Source organism: Schistocerca gregaria, chromosome 1 (genome assembly GCF_023897955.1).
Source record: "Schistocerca gregaria isolate iqSchGreg1 chromosome 1, iqSchGreg1.2, whole genome shotgun sequence".
NCBI lineage: Eukaryota > Metazoa > Arthropoda > Insecta > Orthoptera > Acrididae > Schistocerca > Schistocerca gregaria.
In genome coordinates this window covers 1,093,899,557-1,093,915,583 of record NC_064920.1, presented here as the reverse complement: position 1 = coordinate 1,093,915,583, position 16,027 = coordinate 1,093,899,557, and the positions used below count along the sequence as shown (strand labels likewise).

At 42.8% G+C, this 16,027-nt stretch overlaps 1 protein-coding gene across 1 annotated transcript; it reads left to right on the top strand.

Annotated features, from left to right (window-relative positions):
• Window positions 1-561: 561 nt before the first annotated feature.
• On the top strand, window positions 562-15,682 carry LOC126282141 (prostaglandin reductase 1-like). Its single transcript, XM_049981647.1, has 3 exons — window positions 562-847; window positions 1,265-1,612; window positions 15,070-15,682. Exons 1-3 carry the CDS (start codon window positions 647-649, stop codon window positions 15,520-15,522), a joined length of 1,002 nt encoding a protein of 333 aa, XP_049837604.1. The 5' UTR covers window positions 562-646; the 3' UTR covers window positions 15,523-15,682.
• The last annotated feature ends 345 nt before the right edge of the window (window positions 15,683-16,027 follow it).

Sequence of the window (16,027 nt, the reverse complement as noted above, 5' to 3'; positions counted from 1 at the left end):
CACGCACCTTACCTATTGTAGTGCTGCAGAAGTTCCCTGGAATTTTGATAACACCGCTCATTGTCGATCGATTGATCGTACAAACTTACAGAGGCTGACAATGATGGTCTAATGTTGTGTCAGCCGGCCACCGTCTCTACAGATAGTAATCAACTCATGGAGGTAACTCACTTGCTCCCAAACCGACACTGGAGCCTTTACTAGTTAATAATAAACAGACAAATGAATGAATGTGTTTCTTTATTTGCAAGCTAATCATTAATCCGTGAATTTAATGAGCAGAACATAATGGTGAATCGTAAGTACGTGGGCCTCATCAATTATCTAAAGGAAAGCTGTGACCTTCATTCACGTGGTGGAATCTTACAACAGAAACATTCTCGACTATACGTTTCCAGAAGCTACACAGGCCGCCGTGCTGTTGATGCGCATACAGAGATAAGCGGACTCACACAGACAAGCAGTGTGTGCGTCACTACCGACTTATCTGCACTCACGTGCAGGACTTTATCGTCTTATCGCAGCAGACGCGGGAATAAATAACTGGGCAGCAGCTGGCTAGCGAGTACTTCACGCAACACGACACCGCACTGTTAGTCAGTTGAGAGCTGCTCATTCCTACTGCACGCGCCAGAAGCCGTCAATCATGGTGAATGGTCGGAAAATCGTCATCACGAGCCCCTTCAAGGGAGAGCCTAAAATTACTGATTTCAAAATCGAGACCGAAGAACTCCCGGCGTTGCAGGAGGGCCAAATACTGTGTGAGGCAGAATACATCAGCGTGGACCCGTACCAGAGGGCGTACTCCCAGAGGCTTAAGGTCGGCGCCACCATGTTAGGATCGCAGGTATGAGTCTTCAAGAAGATTATACCAAGCGATGCACATTTTATTTCATCCTCACCACAGGATGTGACTTGTATATCTTATGTTACTTGTGTACTTCCTGTTGCGTCATTCACGCTGTAAGCTTTCAGCAAATAAAAGAAAAGTCACCATCAGTGTACGTCCAGTATTCTTCAATTTGTGCCACACGGAAGCTGAGCTGATATCTCCAACCCTTCAGGACGATGTGGGAAAGGGATCAGGGAATGAGTATCGGGAAGCCAACTCTGGCCTAAGACTGTCATTTCTTCCTCTGACTTGTCTCGACCCACTAACTGATGCAATCCAATCTGATGACATTGCACTGAGGTGTCGTTTACGTCTATCTACAAGTGTTTCGGAGGGCAAGGTTTGCAATACTGTTTCTTTACCATATTACAGGTGTCGCGGATAGTGGAAAGCCGGTCACCGGACTATCCAGTAGGACGCCATATCGTCGGTTACTGGGGCTGGTGCGATCGCACGGTGGTGAACCCAGCAGCGAAGGGTGGTGAAATACTGCCACCGATGCTGGTGCAGAACTACGGAGACCTGCCGTTGTCTCTTTCGCTGGGAGTGTTGGGCATGCCTGGAGCTACAGCCTACTTCGGACTGCTCGACATCTGCGACCCTAAGCCTGGAGAGACCGTGGTCGTCAGTGGCGCGGCAGGCGCTGTTGGGTCCATTGTCGGGCAGATAGCTCGCATCAAGGGCTGCAAGGTCATCGGCATAGCAGGCTCTGACGTAAAGGTAATTACCAGACGTCCCCATTGTCTGTCGTCCCCTTGCCTTGAATTAACCTTTTGGTCTTACCACAGCCACCTCCCATACCTCACTAACCTTTTATACATTCCATCCATCAGTCACTCTCTCTGTCACTCATTTTCTGTTTCGCTCCATCGCACTCCAACCCCCCCCCCCCCCCCCCCCAACTCCTTTATAGAATATTGTCAACCACAACTGAATGATTGTAAGAAAATGAAACACCCACAGCTATCCTTATGATCTTATTTATTGTGTAGCTATCAATTTCGAAGCTCAGTGCGCCATCTTAAGGTCTTAATTAATGCTAAAGGGGTTATCACTATCCGTATGTCCGATTCATCAGTGGCCAACATAAGTTTACGCAGACTATCTCTAACTGTGATGTCGTCTCTCTAACCATCAGCTGTAGTGTTGAACAGACAGACTGTGTAAACCAGTTATATCGGCCAGTGATGCGTCGTACACTATTTGATCATAAGTACTCGGACACCTGGCTGAAAATGAATTACAAGTACGTGGGGCCGTCCATCAGTGATGCTGGATTTCAGTATGGTGTTGACCCACCCTTTCTAAACATTCATGGTGGTGTCTGTTTTTTATTTTATTTTTGTGTAGTGTCATGGTGTATGGCATTTTAGAATTTCATGCTGTTAGACTATCTACACTCTATCCCTTCACCTTAATCTCTGGTACTATTGGTCTTATTATTGAAACTACTTTCTTTTTCCCACCTTCCTCTCTCTTCATTCTTCATTCTCCTGACGATCGTATCTGTAACATAATCTTGAAATATTGTGCTGATTATTTACCAGTAATAAAATTAATCTTCAAACTTGTACTGAAAGTGTTTAATACTGCCAGCCTTAGGTAAAAATACCTCTGCTTTATCTCGTAAAATACCCTCTAATTCTATTTTACTGTGTTCCGAAGTACCTTGAACTTCTTGCAATTTTTGGTCAATTTCTTTATGGACTTGTAACATGAGTTGAGGCGATTCCTTCTTTTGTGCATACCATTCTAATTCTTCATCCTCTTTATCTCGCATCATTCTTAAATGTTTGTTTATAACTTGTATCTCTTCTAATTTTAGCTTTTCTCAAACAGAAGTGACATTCCCGAATGTTAGGCTACCTTTCCCCATATCTATTATCGCTCGTCTCTCATTTAAAAAATCTGCACCTATAATCAAATCTACAGTTATTTTAAGTATAATCACGAAGTTGGCTTCGATCTTTTGACCTTGGCACGAAAGAGTTAACCTTGTTTGTCTCGTAACTTCCGCGGCATTGTTTCTAATAGGACCTCTTACTTTAATCTTACGTGTTTTCAGAACTGGCAATTCCTCATTGGCATTACACTGCATGAATAAATTTTCTGAGATCGCAGTCAGTTCACTTCCGCTATCAATTACAATATTGATTGGGATATGCTTTACCATAGCCTTCACAATTGGTTGAATTTGAAAGGGTTGGTTCTGTTCTTCTTCTTCTTGCATCAACGAATCCTCCACTGAATCACACATGAGTCTTTTTAGGAATTTCCCTTGTGAATTCGAACTTTCTGTAGGATAAGCTTCGACTGCTACTTCTCTCTCTTTTATTTCCTCATCTCTGTTTCTTACTTCATTTACGCTTTCTTCTACATCCTCTACTTTTTCCTCATCCTCGTCTATCTTCACCTTCTTCGTCGCTACTTTCACATAATCGCATCTAAATGCACTAATTATCGCTTCATAACTTCCTTCATTATATACGTTGGGTTGTGTGCCCACTTGTAACATATTTTCAAATTCTGTCGACAGCGCATTATCCTCATTGAATTCGCTTTCCCTGGTTTCCATCTCAAATAGCTCTGCAATACTCATTACTTCGTCCTTTCCTCCTACATTCGTTGTGCATGCCTCTGGTAATTCATCTTCCACGTCAGTATTCTCCCAATTAATTTTGTCCCAAGACGATATTGTTATTTTCTCTTCTTCGTTTTAATCTGGTCCCTGCGGATTTGTTTCTTCCTTCTTCTCTTCTCGTGATAAGATTTTGATTTCTTTGTTCAAGGTGCTGCAATTGCCCTGGGTCGGTGCGTCATTCTGTTTGGCATGGGCGCTTAGCTGTCAACTCGAACTTTTATCGAGTTTTGGTGGTCTTACCTCAACCTCTTCTATCTGTATTCGTTTTCCTTGTTCAGCTTGTTGATAGTGGTTTCTTTGTTGATAATTTGTCGGTCTATTGGTTCTCCAGTACCCGTTCCGGTTGTCGTTATTCCCTCTGTAATAGTTGTTGCCGTTCCTGGGTGAATTATAGTTATTGCCATATTCTCTTCTAAATCCATAACCGGTTCTTTGTTGAAATCTATTGTTCGCTATGTCTTTACTTTGCCTTGTCATGGTTTCCGTAATTTGTTGTAATAATTCTGCCTGATTGGTGGGTCCTATTGCGTTTTCTTCCGACGTCCTACGTTCTGTGCTTTCGCTCAAGTGTTGGTTCGCTACCGATTGCATTGACCTCTGCTGTGACACGTTTCTGCTCGCATTCCTTGTACTCTGTTATGAGGGAGCTCTGATTACTTGTACTATGGGTTCTACGTATTCAAAACGCAAGTTAGAATCCTCATAGACTGTCTCACTACTTTCCTGCTCTGTCGTATGCTGGCCTAGGTTTTCTATGCCTTGGCGTACATTATCCTCGTTATGGTGCGTTATCTGTCCTATTTCCCGCGATACAGCATCGTCTGTTGTACTGTCCTCTATTCTCTGTCCATTTGCATGCTGGGTCTCTACCTCAATTCGGTAAAGGTCACGATCTGCCATTGCTAATCTTTCCGAATCCCTTATTTTCTGTTTTAAAAGCAATTCACGCACCCTATGTAGCGTCAACATGCGCTCACACGATCTCACGCGTTTCATAAACTTTTTGTTCACACGACTTGACACTACCAAGACTGACAATCCATTCACTTACGTGTTGGGTCAGAACCAACTTGTCAACGATGTATACGCCACCTGCGCGCTTGCATTGGAGAGAAAACTTAATTCTAACAATTTTCCATATTCATAACTTAATTATGCTATTGTCACAGGTAGACTAATTTCTGTTTAATACTTTTACTATCTATCGATGCAGCTACTGTTTTTGACTATGTATAACTTTAGGAATTTTTTTTTTTTACTACGAAAATTTTTTTAGCAGGATATTTTTCTGACCTAGTTCGGCATATAGTCGATCTTCAATCATGGTATTTTACCATCCTGGCAGGGTCGCCATTTTCTAAACATTCATGGTCGTGTCTGTTTGTTCTATATCGTGTCTCCCTACCACTTTCGCGCAACGACCCTCTGAGCGTGTTTAGGGAATTAACTAGTTTGAACCTGGGACCTGTTGCTGGTAAGGAGACGCCAGACCACACATGATATGTAGAATTCAGAAGAGTTCAGTGAGACTAGCGATGATATAGCCAAATACTAAATGATCTCAGCGTCAGCTCCACTGCACCCCCTGTAAAAGAATCTTAATACTAACTAAATTTAGTGGAAAGGGTTCAAGGCTTTCCTATTTTTAGTTAGCTGGTAAAATAACGTCGAAAAAGCAGTTAAGTTTACCACTGGAAATTTTATTCTACTCACAAAACATCGTTTATAAATGTTTTAATACAGGATGGTAAAAACCAACTCCGTTCAACAAAAATGTGAACGAATATTCCCTAAATGGGTTTCCAAGTTCTACAATCGATCGAAGAATGACCTATGCCATATCACATCTATAATCTAGGTTTAAATTAAGTTTCACAAAAGAGAAAACTATCAAAATGCTCTACAGTGACCCTCAATTATCTTTAATTACTTATCTAACCTGTTGTAAATTACAGTGGCTGGTGTGGCTTCTCAATAAGTATATAAAAGAAAAATCATCGCGTTTCAGATCTTTTCTTCAAGTGGCAAATGTGAACACCATGAGTTTTAATTAACGATCGACACTAGTATTACGCAAAGAAGGGGTGTAACAGATGAGTCTTCTGCAGTTCTGAGTGAAGCCTTATGCGCTCAAAATGCGGCATCGCATGCGTTCATTACCTTGTCGGTGTTTAGGCAGCAGCCACCCAGCTCGTCGTCTCGGAACTAACTCTCCTCTAACTTCTCCTTACTACAATTTACCGAAGTTAGTTTTAAAAAAACTATCTGGCTGTGTTTTCATCTGACCAATCAGGGTCTCAATGTTAACCTTAAGAGCCGCCTACAAAAATTCTGTCTATCCAATGAGAAACGTTATACTTTTCGTGGTGGGGCAATGTTTTAAAGTTTGCAACGTAACAGGGACGCTAAAAAGTCTCACGCTAAAACCTGCAGCTGGTGTGGTCCTTTTAGCGTTATCTTAAGATCTATACTGTTCTTCTGGAGGGCTCTATCTCTTAACATGGGCTGGAGGATTGTCCTAATGTAACAGACACGCGAAAAAGTCTCACGCTAAAACTTGCTTGTGGTAGTGGCCCTTTTTGTGTTATCGTAAGATCTATACTGCTTTTCTGGAGGGCTCTAGCTTTTAACATGGGCTGGGGGTGGTCCTTGGCGTACCTGAGACGCGAAAAAGTCTCACGCTAAAACGTGCTTGTGGTAGTCGTACAGGTAGGCTGGCTCGTCCGTCCCTTATCATAGGGCCTTCTAGCTTAACACGGTTCTGCTCTCGGCTTCTGTCCTCGTTTCTCCCCTCGGAACTGCGTCTGCCTCACGGTGGGGAGGTACGACATGCATTTAGGTATTCTTGTGTTAGTCTGTGTTATTCCACTTGCTCACTCGTTACTCTTATTACTTTGGTTAATTTAATGTCATGATTTATTCGGAGCTATGTGACATACTAGTAGAGTTGCTTATTATGTCAGGGTTTTCATGGAAGGTGTTGGATTTGCCTGTTACCTTACACCTTAGCCTTAATGACAGCTTCCACTCTCACAGGCATACGTTCAATCAGGTGCTGGAAGGTTTCTTGGGGAATGGCAGATCATTCTTCACGGAGTGCTGCACTGACGAGCGGTATCAATATTGTTCGGTGAGGCCTGGCACGAGAAGGCGTTGCAAAACCTCCCAGATGTGTTTTATAGGACTCAGGTCAAGGTATTGTGCGGGCCAGTCCGTTACGTGTAACCACTCCGCCACAGGCGGTGCGTTATGAACAGGTGTTCGGTCGCGTTGAAAGATGCAATCGCAATCCCCACATTGATCTTCGACAATTGGAAACAAGATGGTGCTTAAAACATCAATGTAGGCCTGTGCTGTGATAGCACCACCATAAACAACATGGAGCGCAAGCCAGCTCCTTGGGAAACAGGACCACATTATAACACAACCGCCTCTGAATTTTACTGTTGGCACTACACGTGCTGGCAGAAGACGGTTACCGGGCATTCGCCATACCCACACTCTGCTGTCATGTCGCCACATTGTGCACCGTAATTCTTCACTCCCCGCAACGGTTCTTCACTGTACAATCGTCCAATATTTACGATCCTTACACCAAGCGAGGCGTCGTTTTTCATTTACCGGTGTGATGTGTGGCTTATGAGCAGCCGCTTGACCACGAATCCCAAGTTTTCTCACCTCTCGCCTAACTGGCATAGTAATTGAAATGGATCCTGATGCAGTCTGGAATTCCTAGATGATGATCTGGATAGATGTCTGTCTATTACACATTTCGACCTTCTTCAACTGTCGACGGTCTATGTCGGGAAACAGACGAGGTCAGCCTGTACTCTTTTGTGCTGTACGTTTCCCTTCACGTTTCCACTTCACTATTAGATCGGAAACAGTGGACCTAGGGATGTTTAGGATTGTGGAAATCTCTCGTGCAGACATATGACTCAAATGACACCCAATCACCTGACCACTTTCGAAGTCCGTGAGTTCCGCGGAAAGCCCCATTCTGCTCTCTCACGATGCCTAATGACTACTGAGGTTGCTGATACGGAATACCTGGCATGAGGTGGCAGCACAATGCACCTAATATGAAAAAGTATGTTTCGGGGGGTGTCCAGATACTTTTGATCACATAGTGTATATATTTATCGTGATAATCCCTTTAGCATCAAATAAGACTGGCAAATGGTGCACTGAAGCGCCGAAATTAGTAGCTGCACAACAAATAAGATCACAAGGACGGATTTTGGCGTTTCAATTTTTTACTATAGTGAACCGTCGTGGTCTCCAAGATGTCCTGCGAAAAGGATGGACATACAAAAACAGCTCCATGGTATTCTCAGGTTCCTGCTTTTCTCAGTTTTCTGCTTCTGAAATCAAGGTTACAGTGACGTTAATTTTGCTGATGAGTAGGAAATTCTGTGTCTGTGAATGTCATCGCACAAACGCACAATTCCCTTTATACCCCTTGGATGGTTAAATACTTTGAACAGTGATAACCATTTAGAAAGATCTTAAGCCGGCCAATGTGGCCGAGCGATTCTAGGCGCTTCAGTCTGGAACCGCGCGACTGCTACGGTCGCAAGTTCGAATCCTACCTCGGTCATGGATGTGTGTGATGTCCTTAGGTTAGTTAGGTTTAAGTAGTTCTAAGTCTATCGGACAGATGTTAAGTCCCATAGAGCTCAGAGCCATTTTTTTAGAAAGATGTTACCAAAATAAATTGCTTTTCTGCGTTTCCCTATAGGTATGGATTTCAGACTATTACCAGTCTCTTACTGGTAACTATCGTAAACCGCACTAACTAGTCATCAGATTGAGATAAATATGATATCAAGAAAAAATCTGTGACCGTTTCTGGCCAATACCATGAACACTCCGGAGACCTTTGATGTCTATATGGGTGGAGATACAGGATGTTTATAATTAGTAATCTAATAAAAACAGTGTAGACCGCATAAAATATTCCATTTAAAAAAATGTTGACCAGTTTCGATCAATCGCTGATAAACACGAGACCTATACATACTCCTTGCTGACTGCTGGAGCTAGTAGCATTGAGTTCTGACTGCTCTAGGTTAGTATGAATTGAACTTTCGCTACTTGAGGCAGTGTAGACGGAATTATGTTGAGACTGCGCTGCCCGATTTGCGTCGTTATCAAGTTTAGTACCATAATCTGCCGCTAGGCGCCGGTACTTGTACGATCACGCGGGGTTGGAACACAGGCAACAGTGTGCGTGACAGTTCCAGACAGTCAACGCGGATCTGGACGAGGTGAACATGACTTTACTCGTAAAATTCAAATCAGAAACAATCTCGATAGCGTTTTCAGATATTTTTGTTTGTTAGCAACCGGCTTCGGTCCTTTCCTCAGACCATTTTTAGGCTTTTAACAGTCATTATGGCTGCTGGGGGTAGCAGACAAAGCGAGATCCTTAGAAGTAAGGTTGTCACCGCTTTACTCGTAAAGCTGTTATATCAAAACAACAGCAACGGAGCTGCCGCTCTTCGGCAGCACCGGCACAAAAAACCCACGCATAAAAGGAATACGGAGAGGTCCTCTTTCTGCACCGGAGCTGAAGAACATGATTCGGAAGTTCGAATTAACTGGCGATTGCGCCACTGCTTTCGGGAGAGGCCGGTGGCCAATTGCTCCTCAAGTTGTTAAAGAATGTACTGTTACCACACGCCGGCCATAGTGGCCAAGCGGTTCTAGGCGCTTCAGTCTGGAACCGCGCTGCTACTACGGTCGCAGGCTCGAATCCTGCCTCGGGCATGGATGTGTGTGATACAGTTACGTTAATTAGATTTAAGTAGTTCTAAGTCTAGGGGCCTGATGACCTCAGATGTTAAGTCCCATAGTGCTTAGAGCCATTTGAACCATTTTTGTTACCACACCTTCAAGCAGTGCACCAGCTGTGTCACGAAACTTGAACATTCCATAGTCCACCGTTCGAGAAAGTTTTGCAAGCAATTGTGAAATGGTATCTGTACGAACTTCACAATACTCCCCAACTTATACCACGTAACGCAGACATTCGAGTAGACTTTGCTCTTACGTTTATTGCGTTGGTTGAAGTTATCGACACATCGCCTTGAAATGTTTTTGACCTGATGAAGCACAATTCACGCTCACTGTGGCAATGAACGCTCACAGTTGTTGCATCTGGTGTTCACAACCGCCAACGAACGTTCAGGAAGTTGTTAAAAACCATTAAAAAGCCAAGATCGCACAGAATATTTTTTATTAAAGACAACCGTTTTCAACAGTCTTAGCTGACATCTTCAGGTCTTAAACATACTTCTTGTAGTAAAATACGCTCATTTTACGCTCACCTCATGCACAAGACCTCAAGTGGATAGACCTCAGCACATTATAAACGTTTGTCATCCCTAAAATATTTGAAAACACACAGAAATTGGTCCAAAGTGCCATGTCCACATAGATAGGGTTCACAGATGCTTGTTACAGAGCAATATGTGTGTAGACATAGCCATTTCAACAATATGTTGTGTGTATTTAAATATTTTAGCGATGACAAATTTTTATAATGTGCTAACTTTTATCTATTTGAAATCTTGCGCAAGAGGTCCGCCCAAAATGAACACGTTTTATTCCAAAAAGAAGTTTAAGACCTGAAGATGACAGCAAAAACTGTTGAAACCGGTTGTCTTTAATAAAAAAAACATTTAGTGTGATCCTGGCTTTTCAGTGATTTTAACAAACAAAGAAGATCGCCCTTCAGTAGTCTTATAATGCGAAGCTACAGTTCCTTAGCGGAAGCGTCGTTGTTTACTGTGGCATCACGGCACCGTTCGTGATTGGTCCACTCCTCTTTGAGGAACTCAGACCCCAAGGACATGCAAAGTGAACGGCACACGTTACTGTTATCTGTCTCGCCAACATATGATCTCAGCGCTAATTGTTTTGATGTACGATGGAGTTCCATCTCATATTGCTCGTGAAGACACTCGGTCACTTCGTAAAGCATTTGGAGTAAACCAAATTTTAGGCTTACTGTTTCAAACTGCGTGGCCAACAAGATTCGAAGTTATTCACTGTCGTCTACATCAATTATAGATGTTATAACAGAACCATTGTCATTAAACGGTAAATTGAACTTCTATTTAGTAGTTCTGTGTATTTTATTAACTCGCGGTTCTAGCCAATATACTGACCAATTGACTATAGGATCATCGCTACAGGTTACGAGCCTTTCTTCTAAACAGAGGGGTGTGTAGTCCAAGTACGAACAAACACAGGTAAACAACCAACTAGTTTGGTCATATGGACGATGTTTGGAAGACCAACCACAGTAGCAGTAACCCCTTAGTGGCGTCACAGGTAGCAAAAAATTAATTACAACCACTTTCAATAATACAGAACCAACTGAATTTTCTCTTTGCAGGCGCGTCAGTGCCATTGTTTCGAAACTTGGTGGCGCATTAAAATTATGTGACTGACCATGACTTGACTATAAAATTGTTCTGCGGCAAAATTTCTTACAGACTGAACAATCCAGACTTAACTTGTGGTTGTTGTGGTCTTCAGTCCTGAGACTGGTTTCATGCCGCTCTCCATGCTACTCTATCCTGTGCTCTATCAAAACTATCTTCATCTTCCAGTACTTACTGTAACCTACATTTTTCTGAATGTGCTTACTGAATTCATCTCTTTGTCTCCCTCTACAATTTTTACCCTCCACGCTGCCCTCCAATGCTAAATTTGTGATCCCTTGATGCCTCAGGACATGCCCTACCAACCGGTCACTCCTCCTTGTCAAGTTGTGCCATAAACTCCTCTTCTCCCCAGTTCTATTCAATACCTCCTCGTTAGTTATGTGATCTACCCATCTAATGTTCAGCATTCTTCTGTAGCACCATATTTCAAAAGCTTCTATTCTCTTAATGTCCATGTTTCACTTCCATATGTGGCTACAAACCATATAAATACTTTCAGAAACGACTTCCTGACTCTTAAATCTATACTCGATGTTAACAAATTTCTCTTCTTAAGAAACGATTTCCTTGCCATTGCCAGTCTACATTTTATATCCTCTCTACTTCGACCATCATCATTTAATTTGCTCCCCAAATAGCCAAACTCCTTTAATACTTTAAGTGTCTCATTTCCTGATCTAATTCCCTCTGCATTACCCGAGTTAATTCGACTACATTCCATTATCCTGGTTTTGCTTTTGTTGATGTTAATCTTATATCCTCCTTTCAAGACACCGTCCATTCCGCTGACCTGTTCTTGCAACTCCTTTACTGTCGCTCACAGAATTACAACGTCGTCGGCGAACCTCAAAGTTTTTATTTCTTCTCCATGGATTTTAATACCTACTCCGAATTTGTCTTTTGTCTCCTTTACTGCTTGCTCAATATACAGATTGAATAAAATCGGGGAGAGCCTACAACCCTGTCTCTCTCCCTTCCCAGCCAATGCTTTCCCTTCATGCCCCTCGACTCTTATAACTGCCATCTGGTTTCTGTACAGATTGTAAATAGCCTTTCGCTCCCTGTATTTGACCCCCTTCAGAATTTGAAAGAGAGTATTCCATTGTCAAAAGCTTTCTCAAATGCTAGAAATGTGGTTCTCTTTCCTCCAAAAGTCTCTTTAATTTTCTTGTAGGCAGTATCTATCTTACCCCAAGTGAGAAGCTTCTTCAGCCTTACATTTGTCCTCTAACCATCCCTGCTCAGATATTTTTCACTTCTTTTCGATCTCATTTTTTAGACGTTAGTACTCCTTTTTGCCTGCTTCCTTTACTACATTTTTGTATTTTCTGCTTTCATCAACTAAATTCAAAATTTATTCTGTTACCCTGTTATTTCTACCAGCCCTCGACTTTTTACCAACTTGATCCTCTGCTGCCTTCACTACTTCATCCCTCAGAGCTACCCATTCTTCTTCTGCTGTATTTCTTTCCCCCATTTGTGACAATTGTTCCCTTATGCTCTCTTTGAAACTCTGTACAACCTCCGGTTTAGTCAGTTTATCCAGGTCTCATCTCCTTAAATTCCCACCTTTTTGCAGTTTCTTCAGTTTTAATGTACAGTTAATAACCAATAGATTGTGGTTAGAGTCCACATCTGCCCCTGGATATGTCTTACAATTTAAAACCTGTTTCCTAAGTCTGTATCTTACCATTATATAATCCATCTGATACCTCCTAGGGAATGACCTGTAATCACAGCTTCAATTCTCGCAGCATCACCGTCTCTCTTTCGAAGCTTCACCGTAGCTCCGATGCACAAAATGGAAGTTTTCTACTGCTCAAACAAAGGGTATCATACAAAAATGGCATGAGACAGGCGGTTTTTGAGAATGGACCATTCATTCTGAACAGTTAAAATTTCTTCTTTTCTATTTCTCTTCTGTTTTTATGCTTCGTGATATGTATCCCCTTTCCTTTCAATGAGAAGAGTTAGGCATTGAAGTGTACAGCCAAACTTCTAAGTAGCTAGGAATGTAGGACAGATATACTGGTAGAATGTAAGCTGTAGGCGGATAGTTCCTTCAGTACAAACATTGCTTCTGAAGGGCAAGGTTGATGGTTAGTAAAGTGTCTGCTACACATTTGTGTGTAAGACTAAATGTTCGTATGGCATTGATGACCGAGAGATTTCACCCAGGGTAGTTCGACCACCGAGTTCAGGTCTTTACGATATGACGCCACATCAGGCAACTTGCCTGTCGATTTTGATGAAATAATGAGGTCACCCAGTCCAAGACTGGAAGAAATCTTCGACACGATCGGGAATCGAACTCGAGCCCACTGCAGGGCAGTCAGGCTAGCTGACCACTCAGCTAAACAGGCAGACGTTTGGTGTAGGAGTCATACATGAAACGAGTGGAACCTACTGGACCTTCATGAAGATAATGAGCAAATGTAGAAGAGATCTGCTGAAGTGCAATTTCAGAGCAGTACATGTTCTATTGTTCGTAGTTCGGGTCCTGGAAGATAAACTCATATATAAATTGAGATCTAGGCATCATATATGCTGATAGCATTGACTTCCTCGGTCCTTGACGCCTTCAGTAAAGCTTTATTTCACCGCATCATGATGTTAGTAAAACTAAACGAAACTCCTCCCGTACAGGCCATGAAGGCCCAAAGGTACCGACTGGACGCTGTGTCATCCTCGGCTCACAGGCGTCACTGGATGCGGATGTGGAGGGGCATGTGGTCAGCACACCGCTCTCCCGATGGTCACCCATGCAAGTGCTAGCCGATCGCGACAGCGCTTAACTTTGGTGATATAACGGGAACCGGTGTTACCACTACGGCAAGGCTCTTGGATCATGCAGGTTGTACGTACATAAAATTTTCTACTATTGTTTGGAGTGGCCTTCTAAGGAGTGCTGTATTTAGATATAATTTTCAAAGGAGATAAATTGTTTTTATGAAAATAACAGGAGACAAAGTGCACTTCTACATCTATCTCTATATCTGCGTAGATGTTCCGCAAGCCACCGTAAAGTGCGTGTTGGCGGCAACCCTGTACCATTGCTAGTTCTACCCTTTCGTGTTCCACTCGCAAATAGGACGAGAGAAAAAAGATTGTCTATACGCCTCCGTACGAGCCCTAATTTCCCTTATCTTATGTTCATGGTTTTCTCGCGCAGTGTATGTTGGCGGCAGTAGAATAGATTTGCAGTCAGCTTCAAACGACGGTACTCTAAATTTTCTCAATAGTGTTTCTCGAAAAGAACGTCGCCCTCGCGCCAGGGATTCTCACTTGAGTTCCCAAAGTATCTCCTAACACTTACGTGTTGTTCTAACCTACTGGTAACAAATCAAGCTGCCCGCCTCTGAATTGCAGCGTCTTCCTTCAATTACACCTGTCACAGATCCCAAAGCGTCGAACAGTAAAAGAGAATAGGTGGCACCAGCGTCTTATAAGTGGTCTCCTTTACATGTGAACCACTCGTTCCTAAAATTCTCCCAATAAACCCAGGTCGACGAATCGCCTTCTCTACCACATTTCTGACACGCTCGTTCCATTTCATATCGCCTTGCGACTTTACACCTGGATATTTACACGATTTGACTGTGTCAAGCATGACACTACCGATACTGTATCCCAACATTACAGGTCTGTTCTTCCTACTCATCCAAATCAACTTGCATTTTTCTACACCTAGTGCTAGCTGTCTTTCGTCACACCAACTGGGAATTTTGACTGAGTCGTCTTGTAACTTCCTTCTGCCTCTCAACTTCGATACCTACCTTTCAACACAGCATCATCTGCAAACAAGGGTAGATTGCTGCCCAACGAGTCCGCCAAATCATTTGTGTACACAGTGAACACCAGCAGTCCTATTACACATCCTTCACGTATATTGAACTATCAGTAATAACACATGACATTATTCCACCTTTTTCTATTACATCTTCGTTCTTTCTACTCTGTCACTGTCGTTACCAATAAAAACTGTTTTTAATGTCACACATTTAGTTCTTTCCAGGTGGCGTCAGTGTGCCACATGAGCGTGGGACAAGAATAAGTAATTTTTCTCTGTGCATTCACAGGTCAAGTGGCTGAAGGAGGAGTTAGGTTTCGACCACGCCTTCAATTACAAGACGGTGAACGTGGAGAACGCGCTGAAGAAGGCTGCCCCAAATGGCATAGACGTCTACTTCGACAACGTGGGAGGGGAACAGAGTAGTGCGGTGATCGCCAACATGAAACACCGTGGACGCATCTCCGTGTGCGGCTGCATCTCCACCTACAACGAGTCGGAGGTGCAACTGGCACCGGTCATACAGATGTACATGGTGGGGAAGGAGCTCAAGATGGAGGGGTTCTTCGTGGGGCGCTGGTTGGACAGCTGGGACCAGGCGTTCAAAGAAATGGCGCAGTGGATCAAAGAGGGCAAACTCAAGTACAAGGAGACCGTCACGGACGGCTTCCAGAACACGCCGAAAGCTTTCATTGGCATGCTCAGGGGAGAAAACTTGGGCAAAGCGGTTGTCAAAGTGTGAGTTGATTTTCACCCGTGATAAATGCTCGTCGCTCCAATGAAGATATGAAGGACTCTGGTGATTCAATGAAGTGAAATAGTGCCTGTTAAATCATCGGTGCAAACAATAGCATTTGCCAGACATGTTTTGTTGCGTTAGCAATAAAATGTTATTACTGTGACATGATTGTGTAGACCTTCACTCCATTAACAACAATAATTTCTACGTTTATTATCCTCCTGTGAGCTTGGCAACTACACTGGTGACACTGGTGCCTATTATTTCATCAAATTCGTCAAGTAGCCATAGATTCACCGATCATCTATTCCTGATATTTTACTTTTGCACCATATTAACGAAAAGTGTGAGGTCAACCACATAAGTGCTAAAAGAAACTCGATAAACTTCGGTTACACGATAAATCAGTCTAATCTAAATGCCGTAAGTTCAACTAAATACAGAGGTATTACAATTCTGAACAACTTAAATTGGAAAGAACACATAGAAAATATTGTGGGGAAGGCTA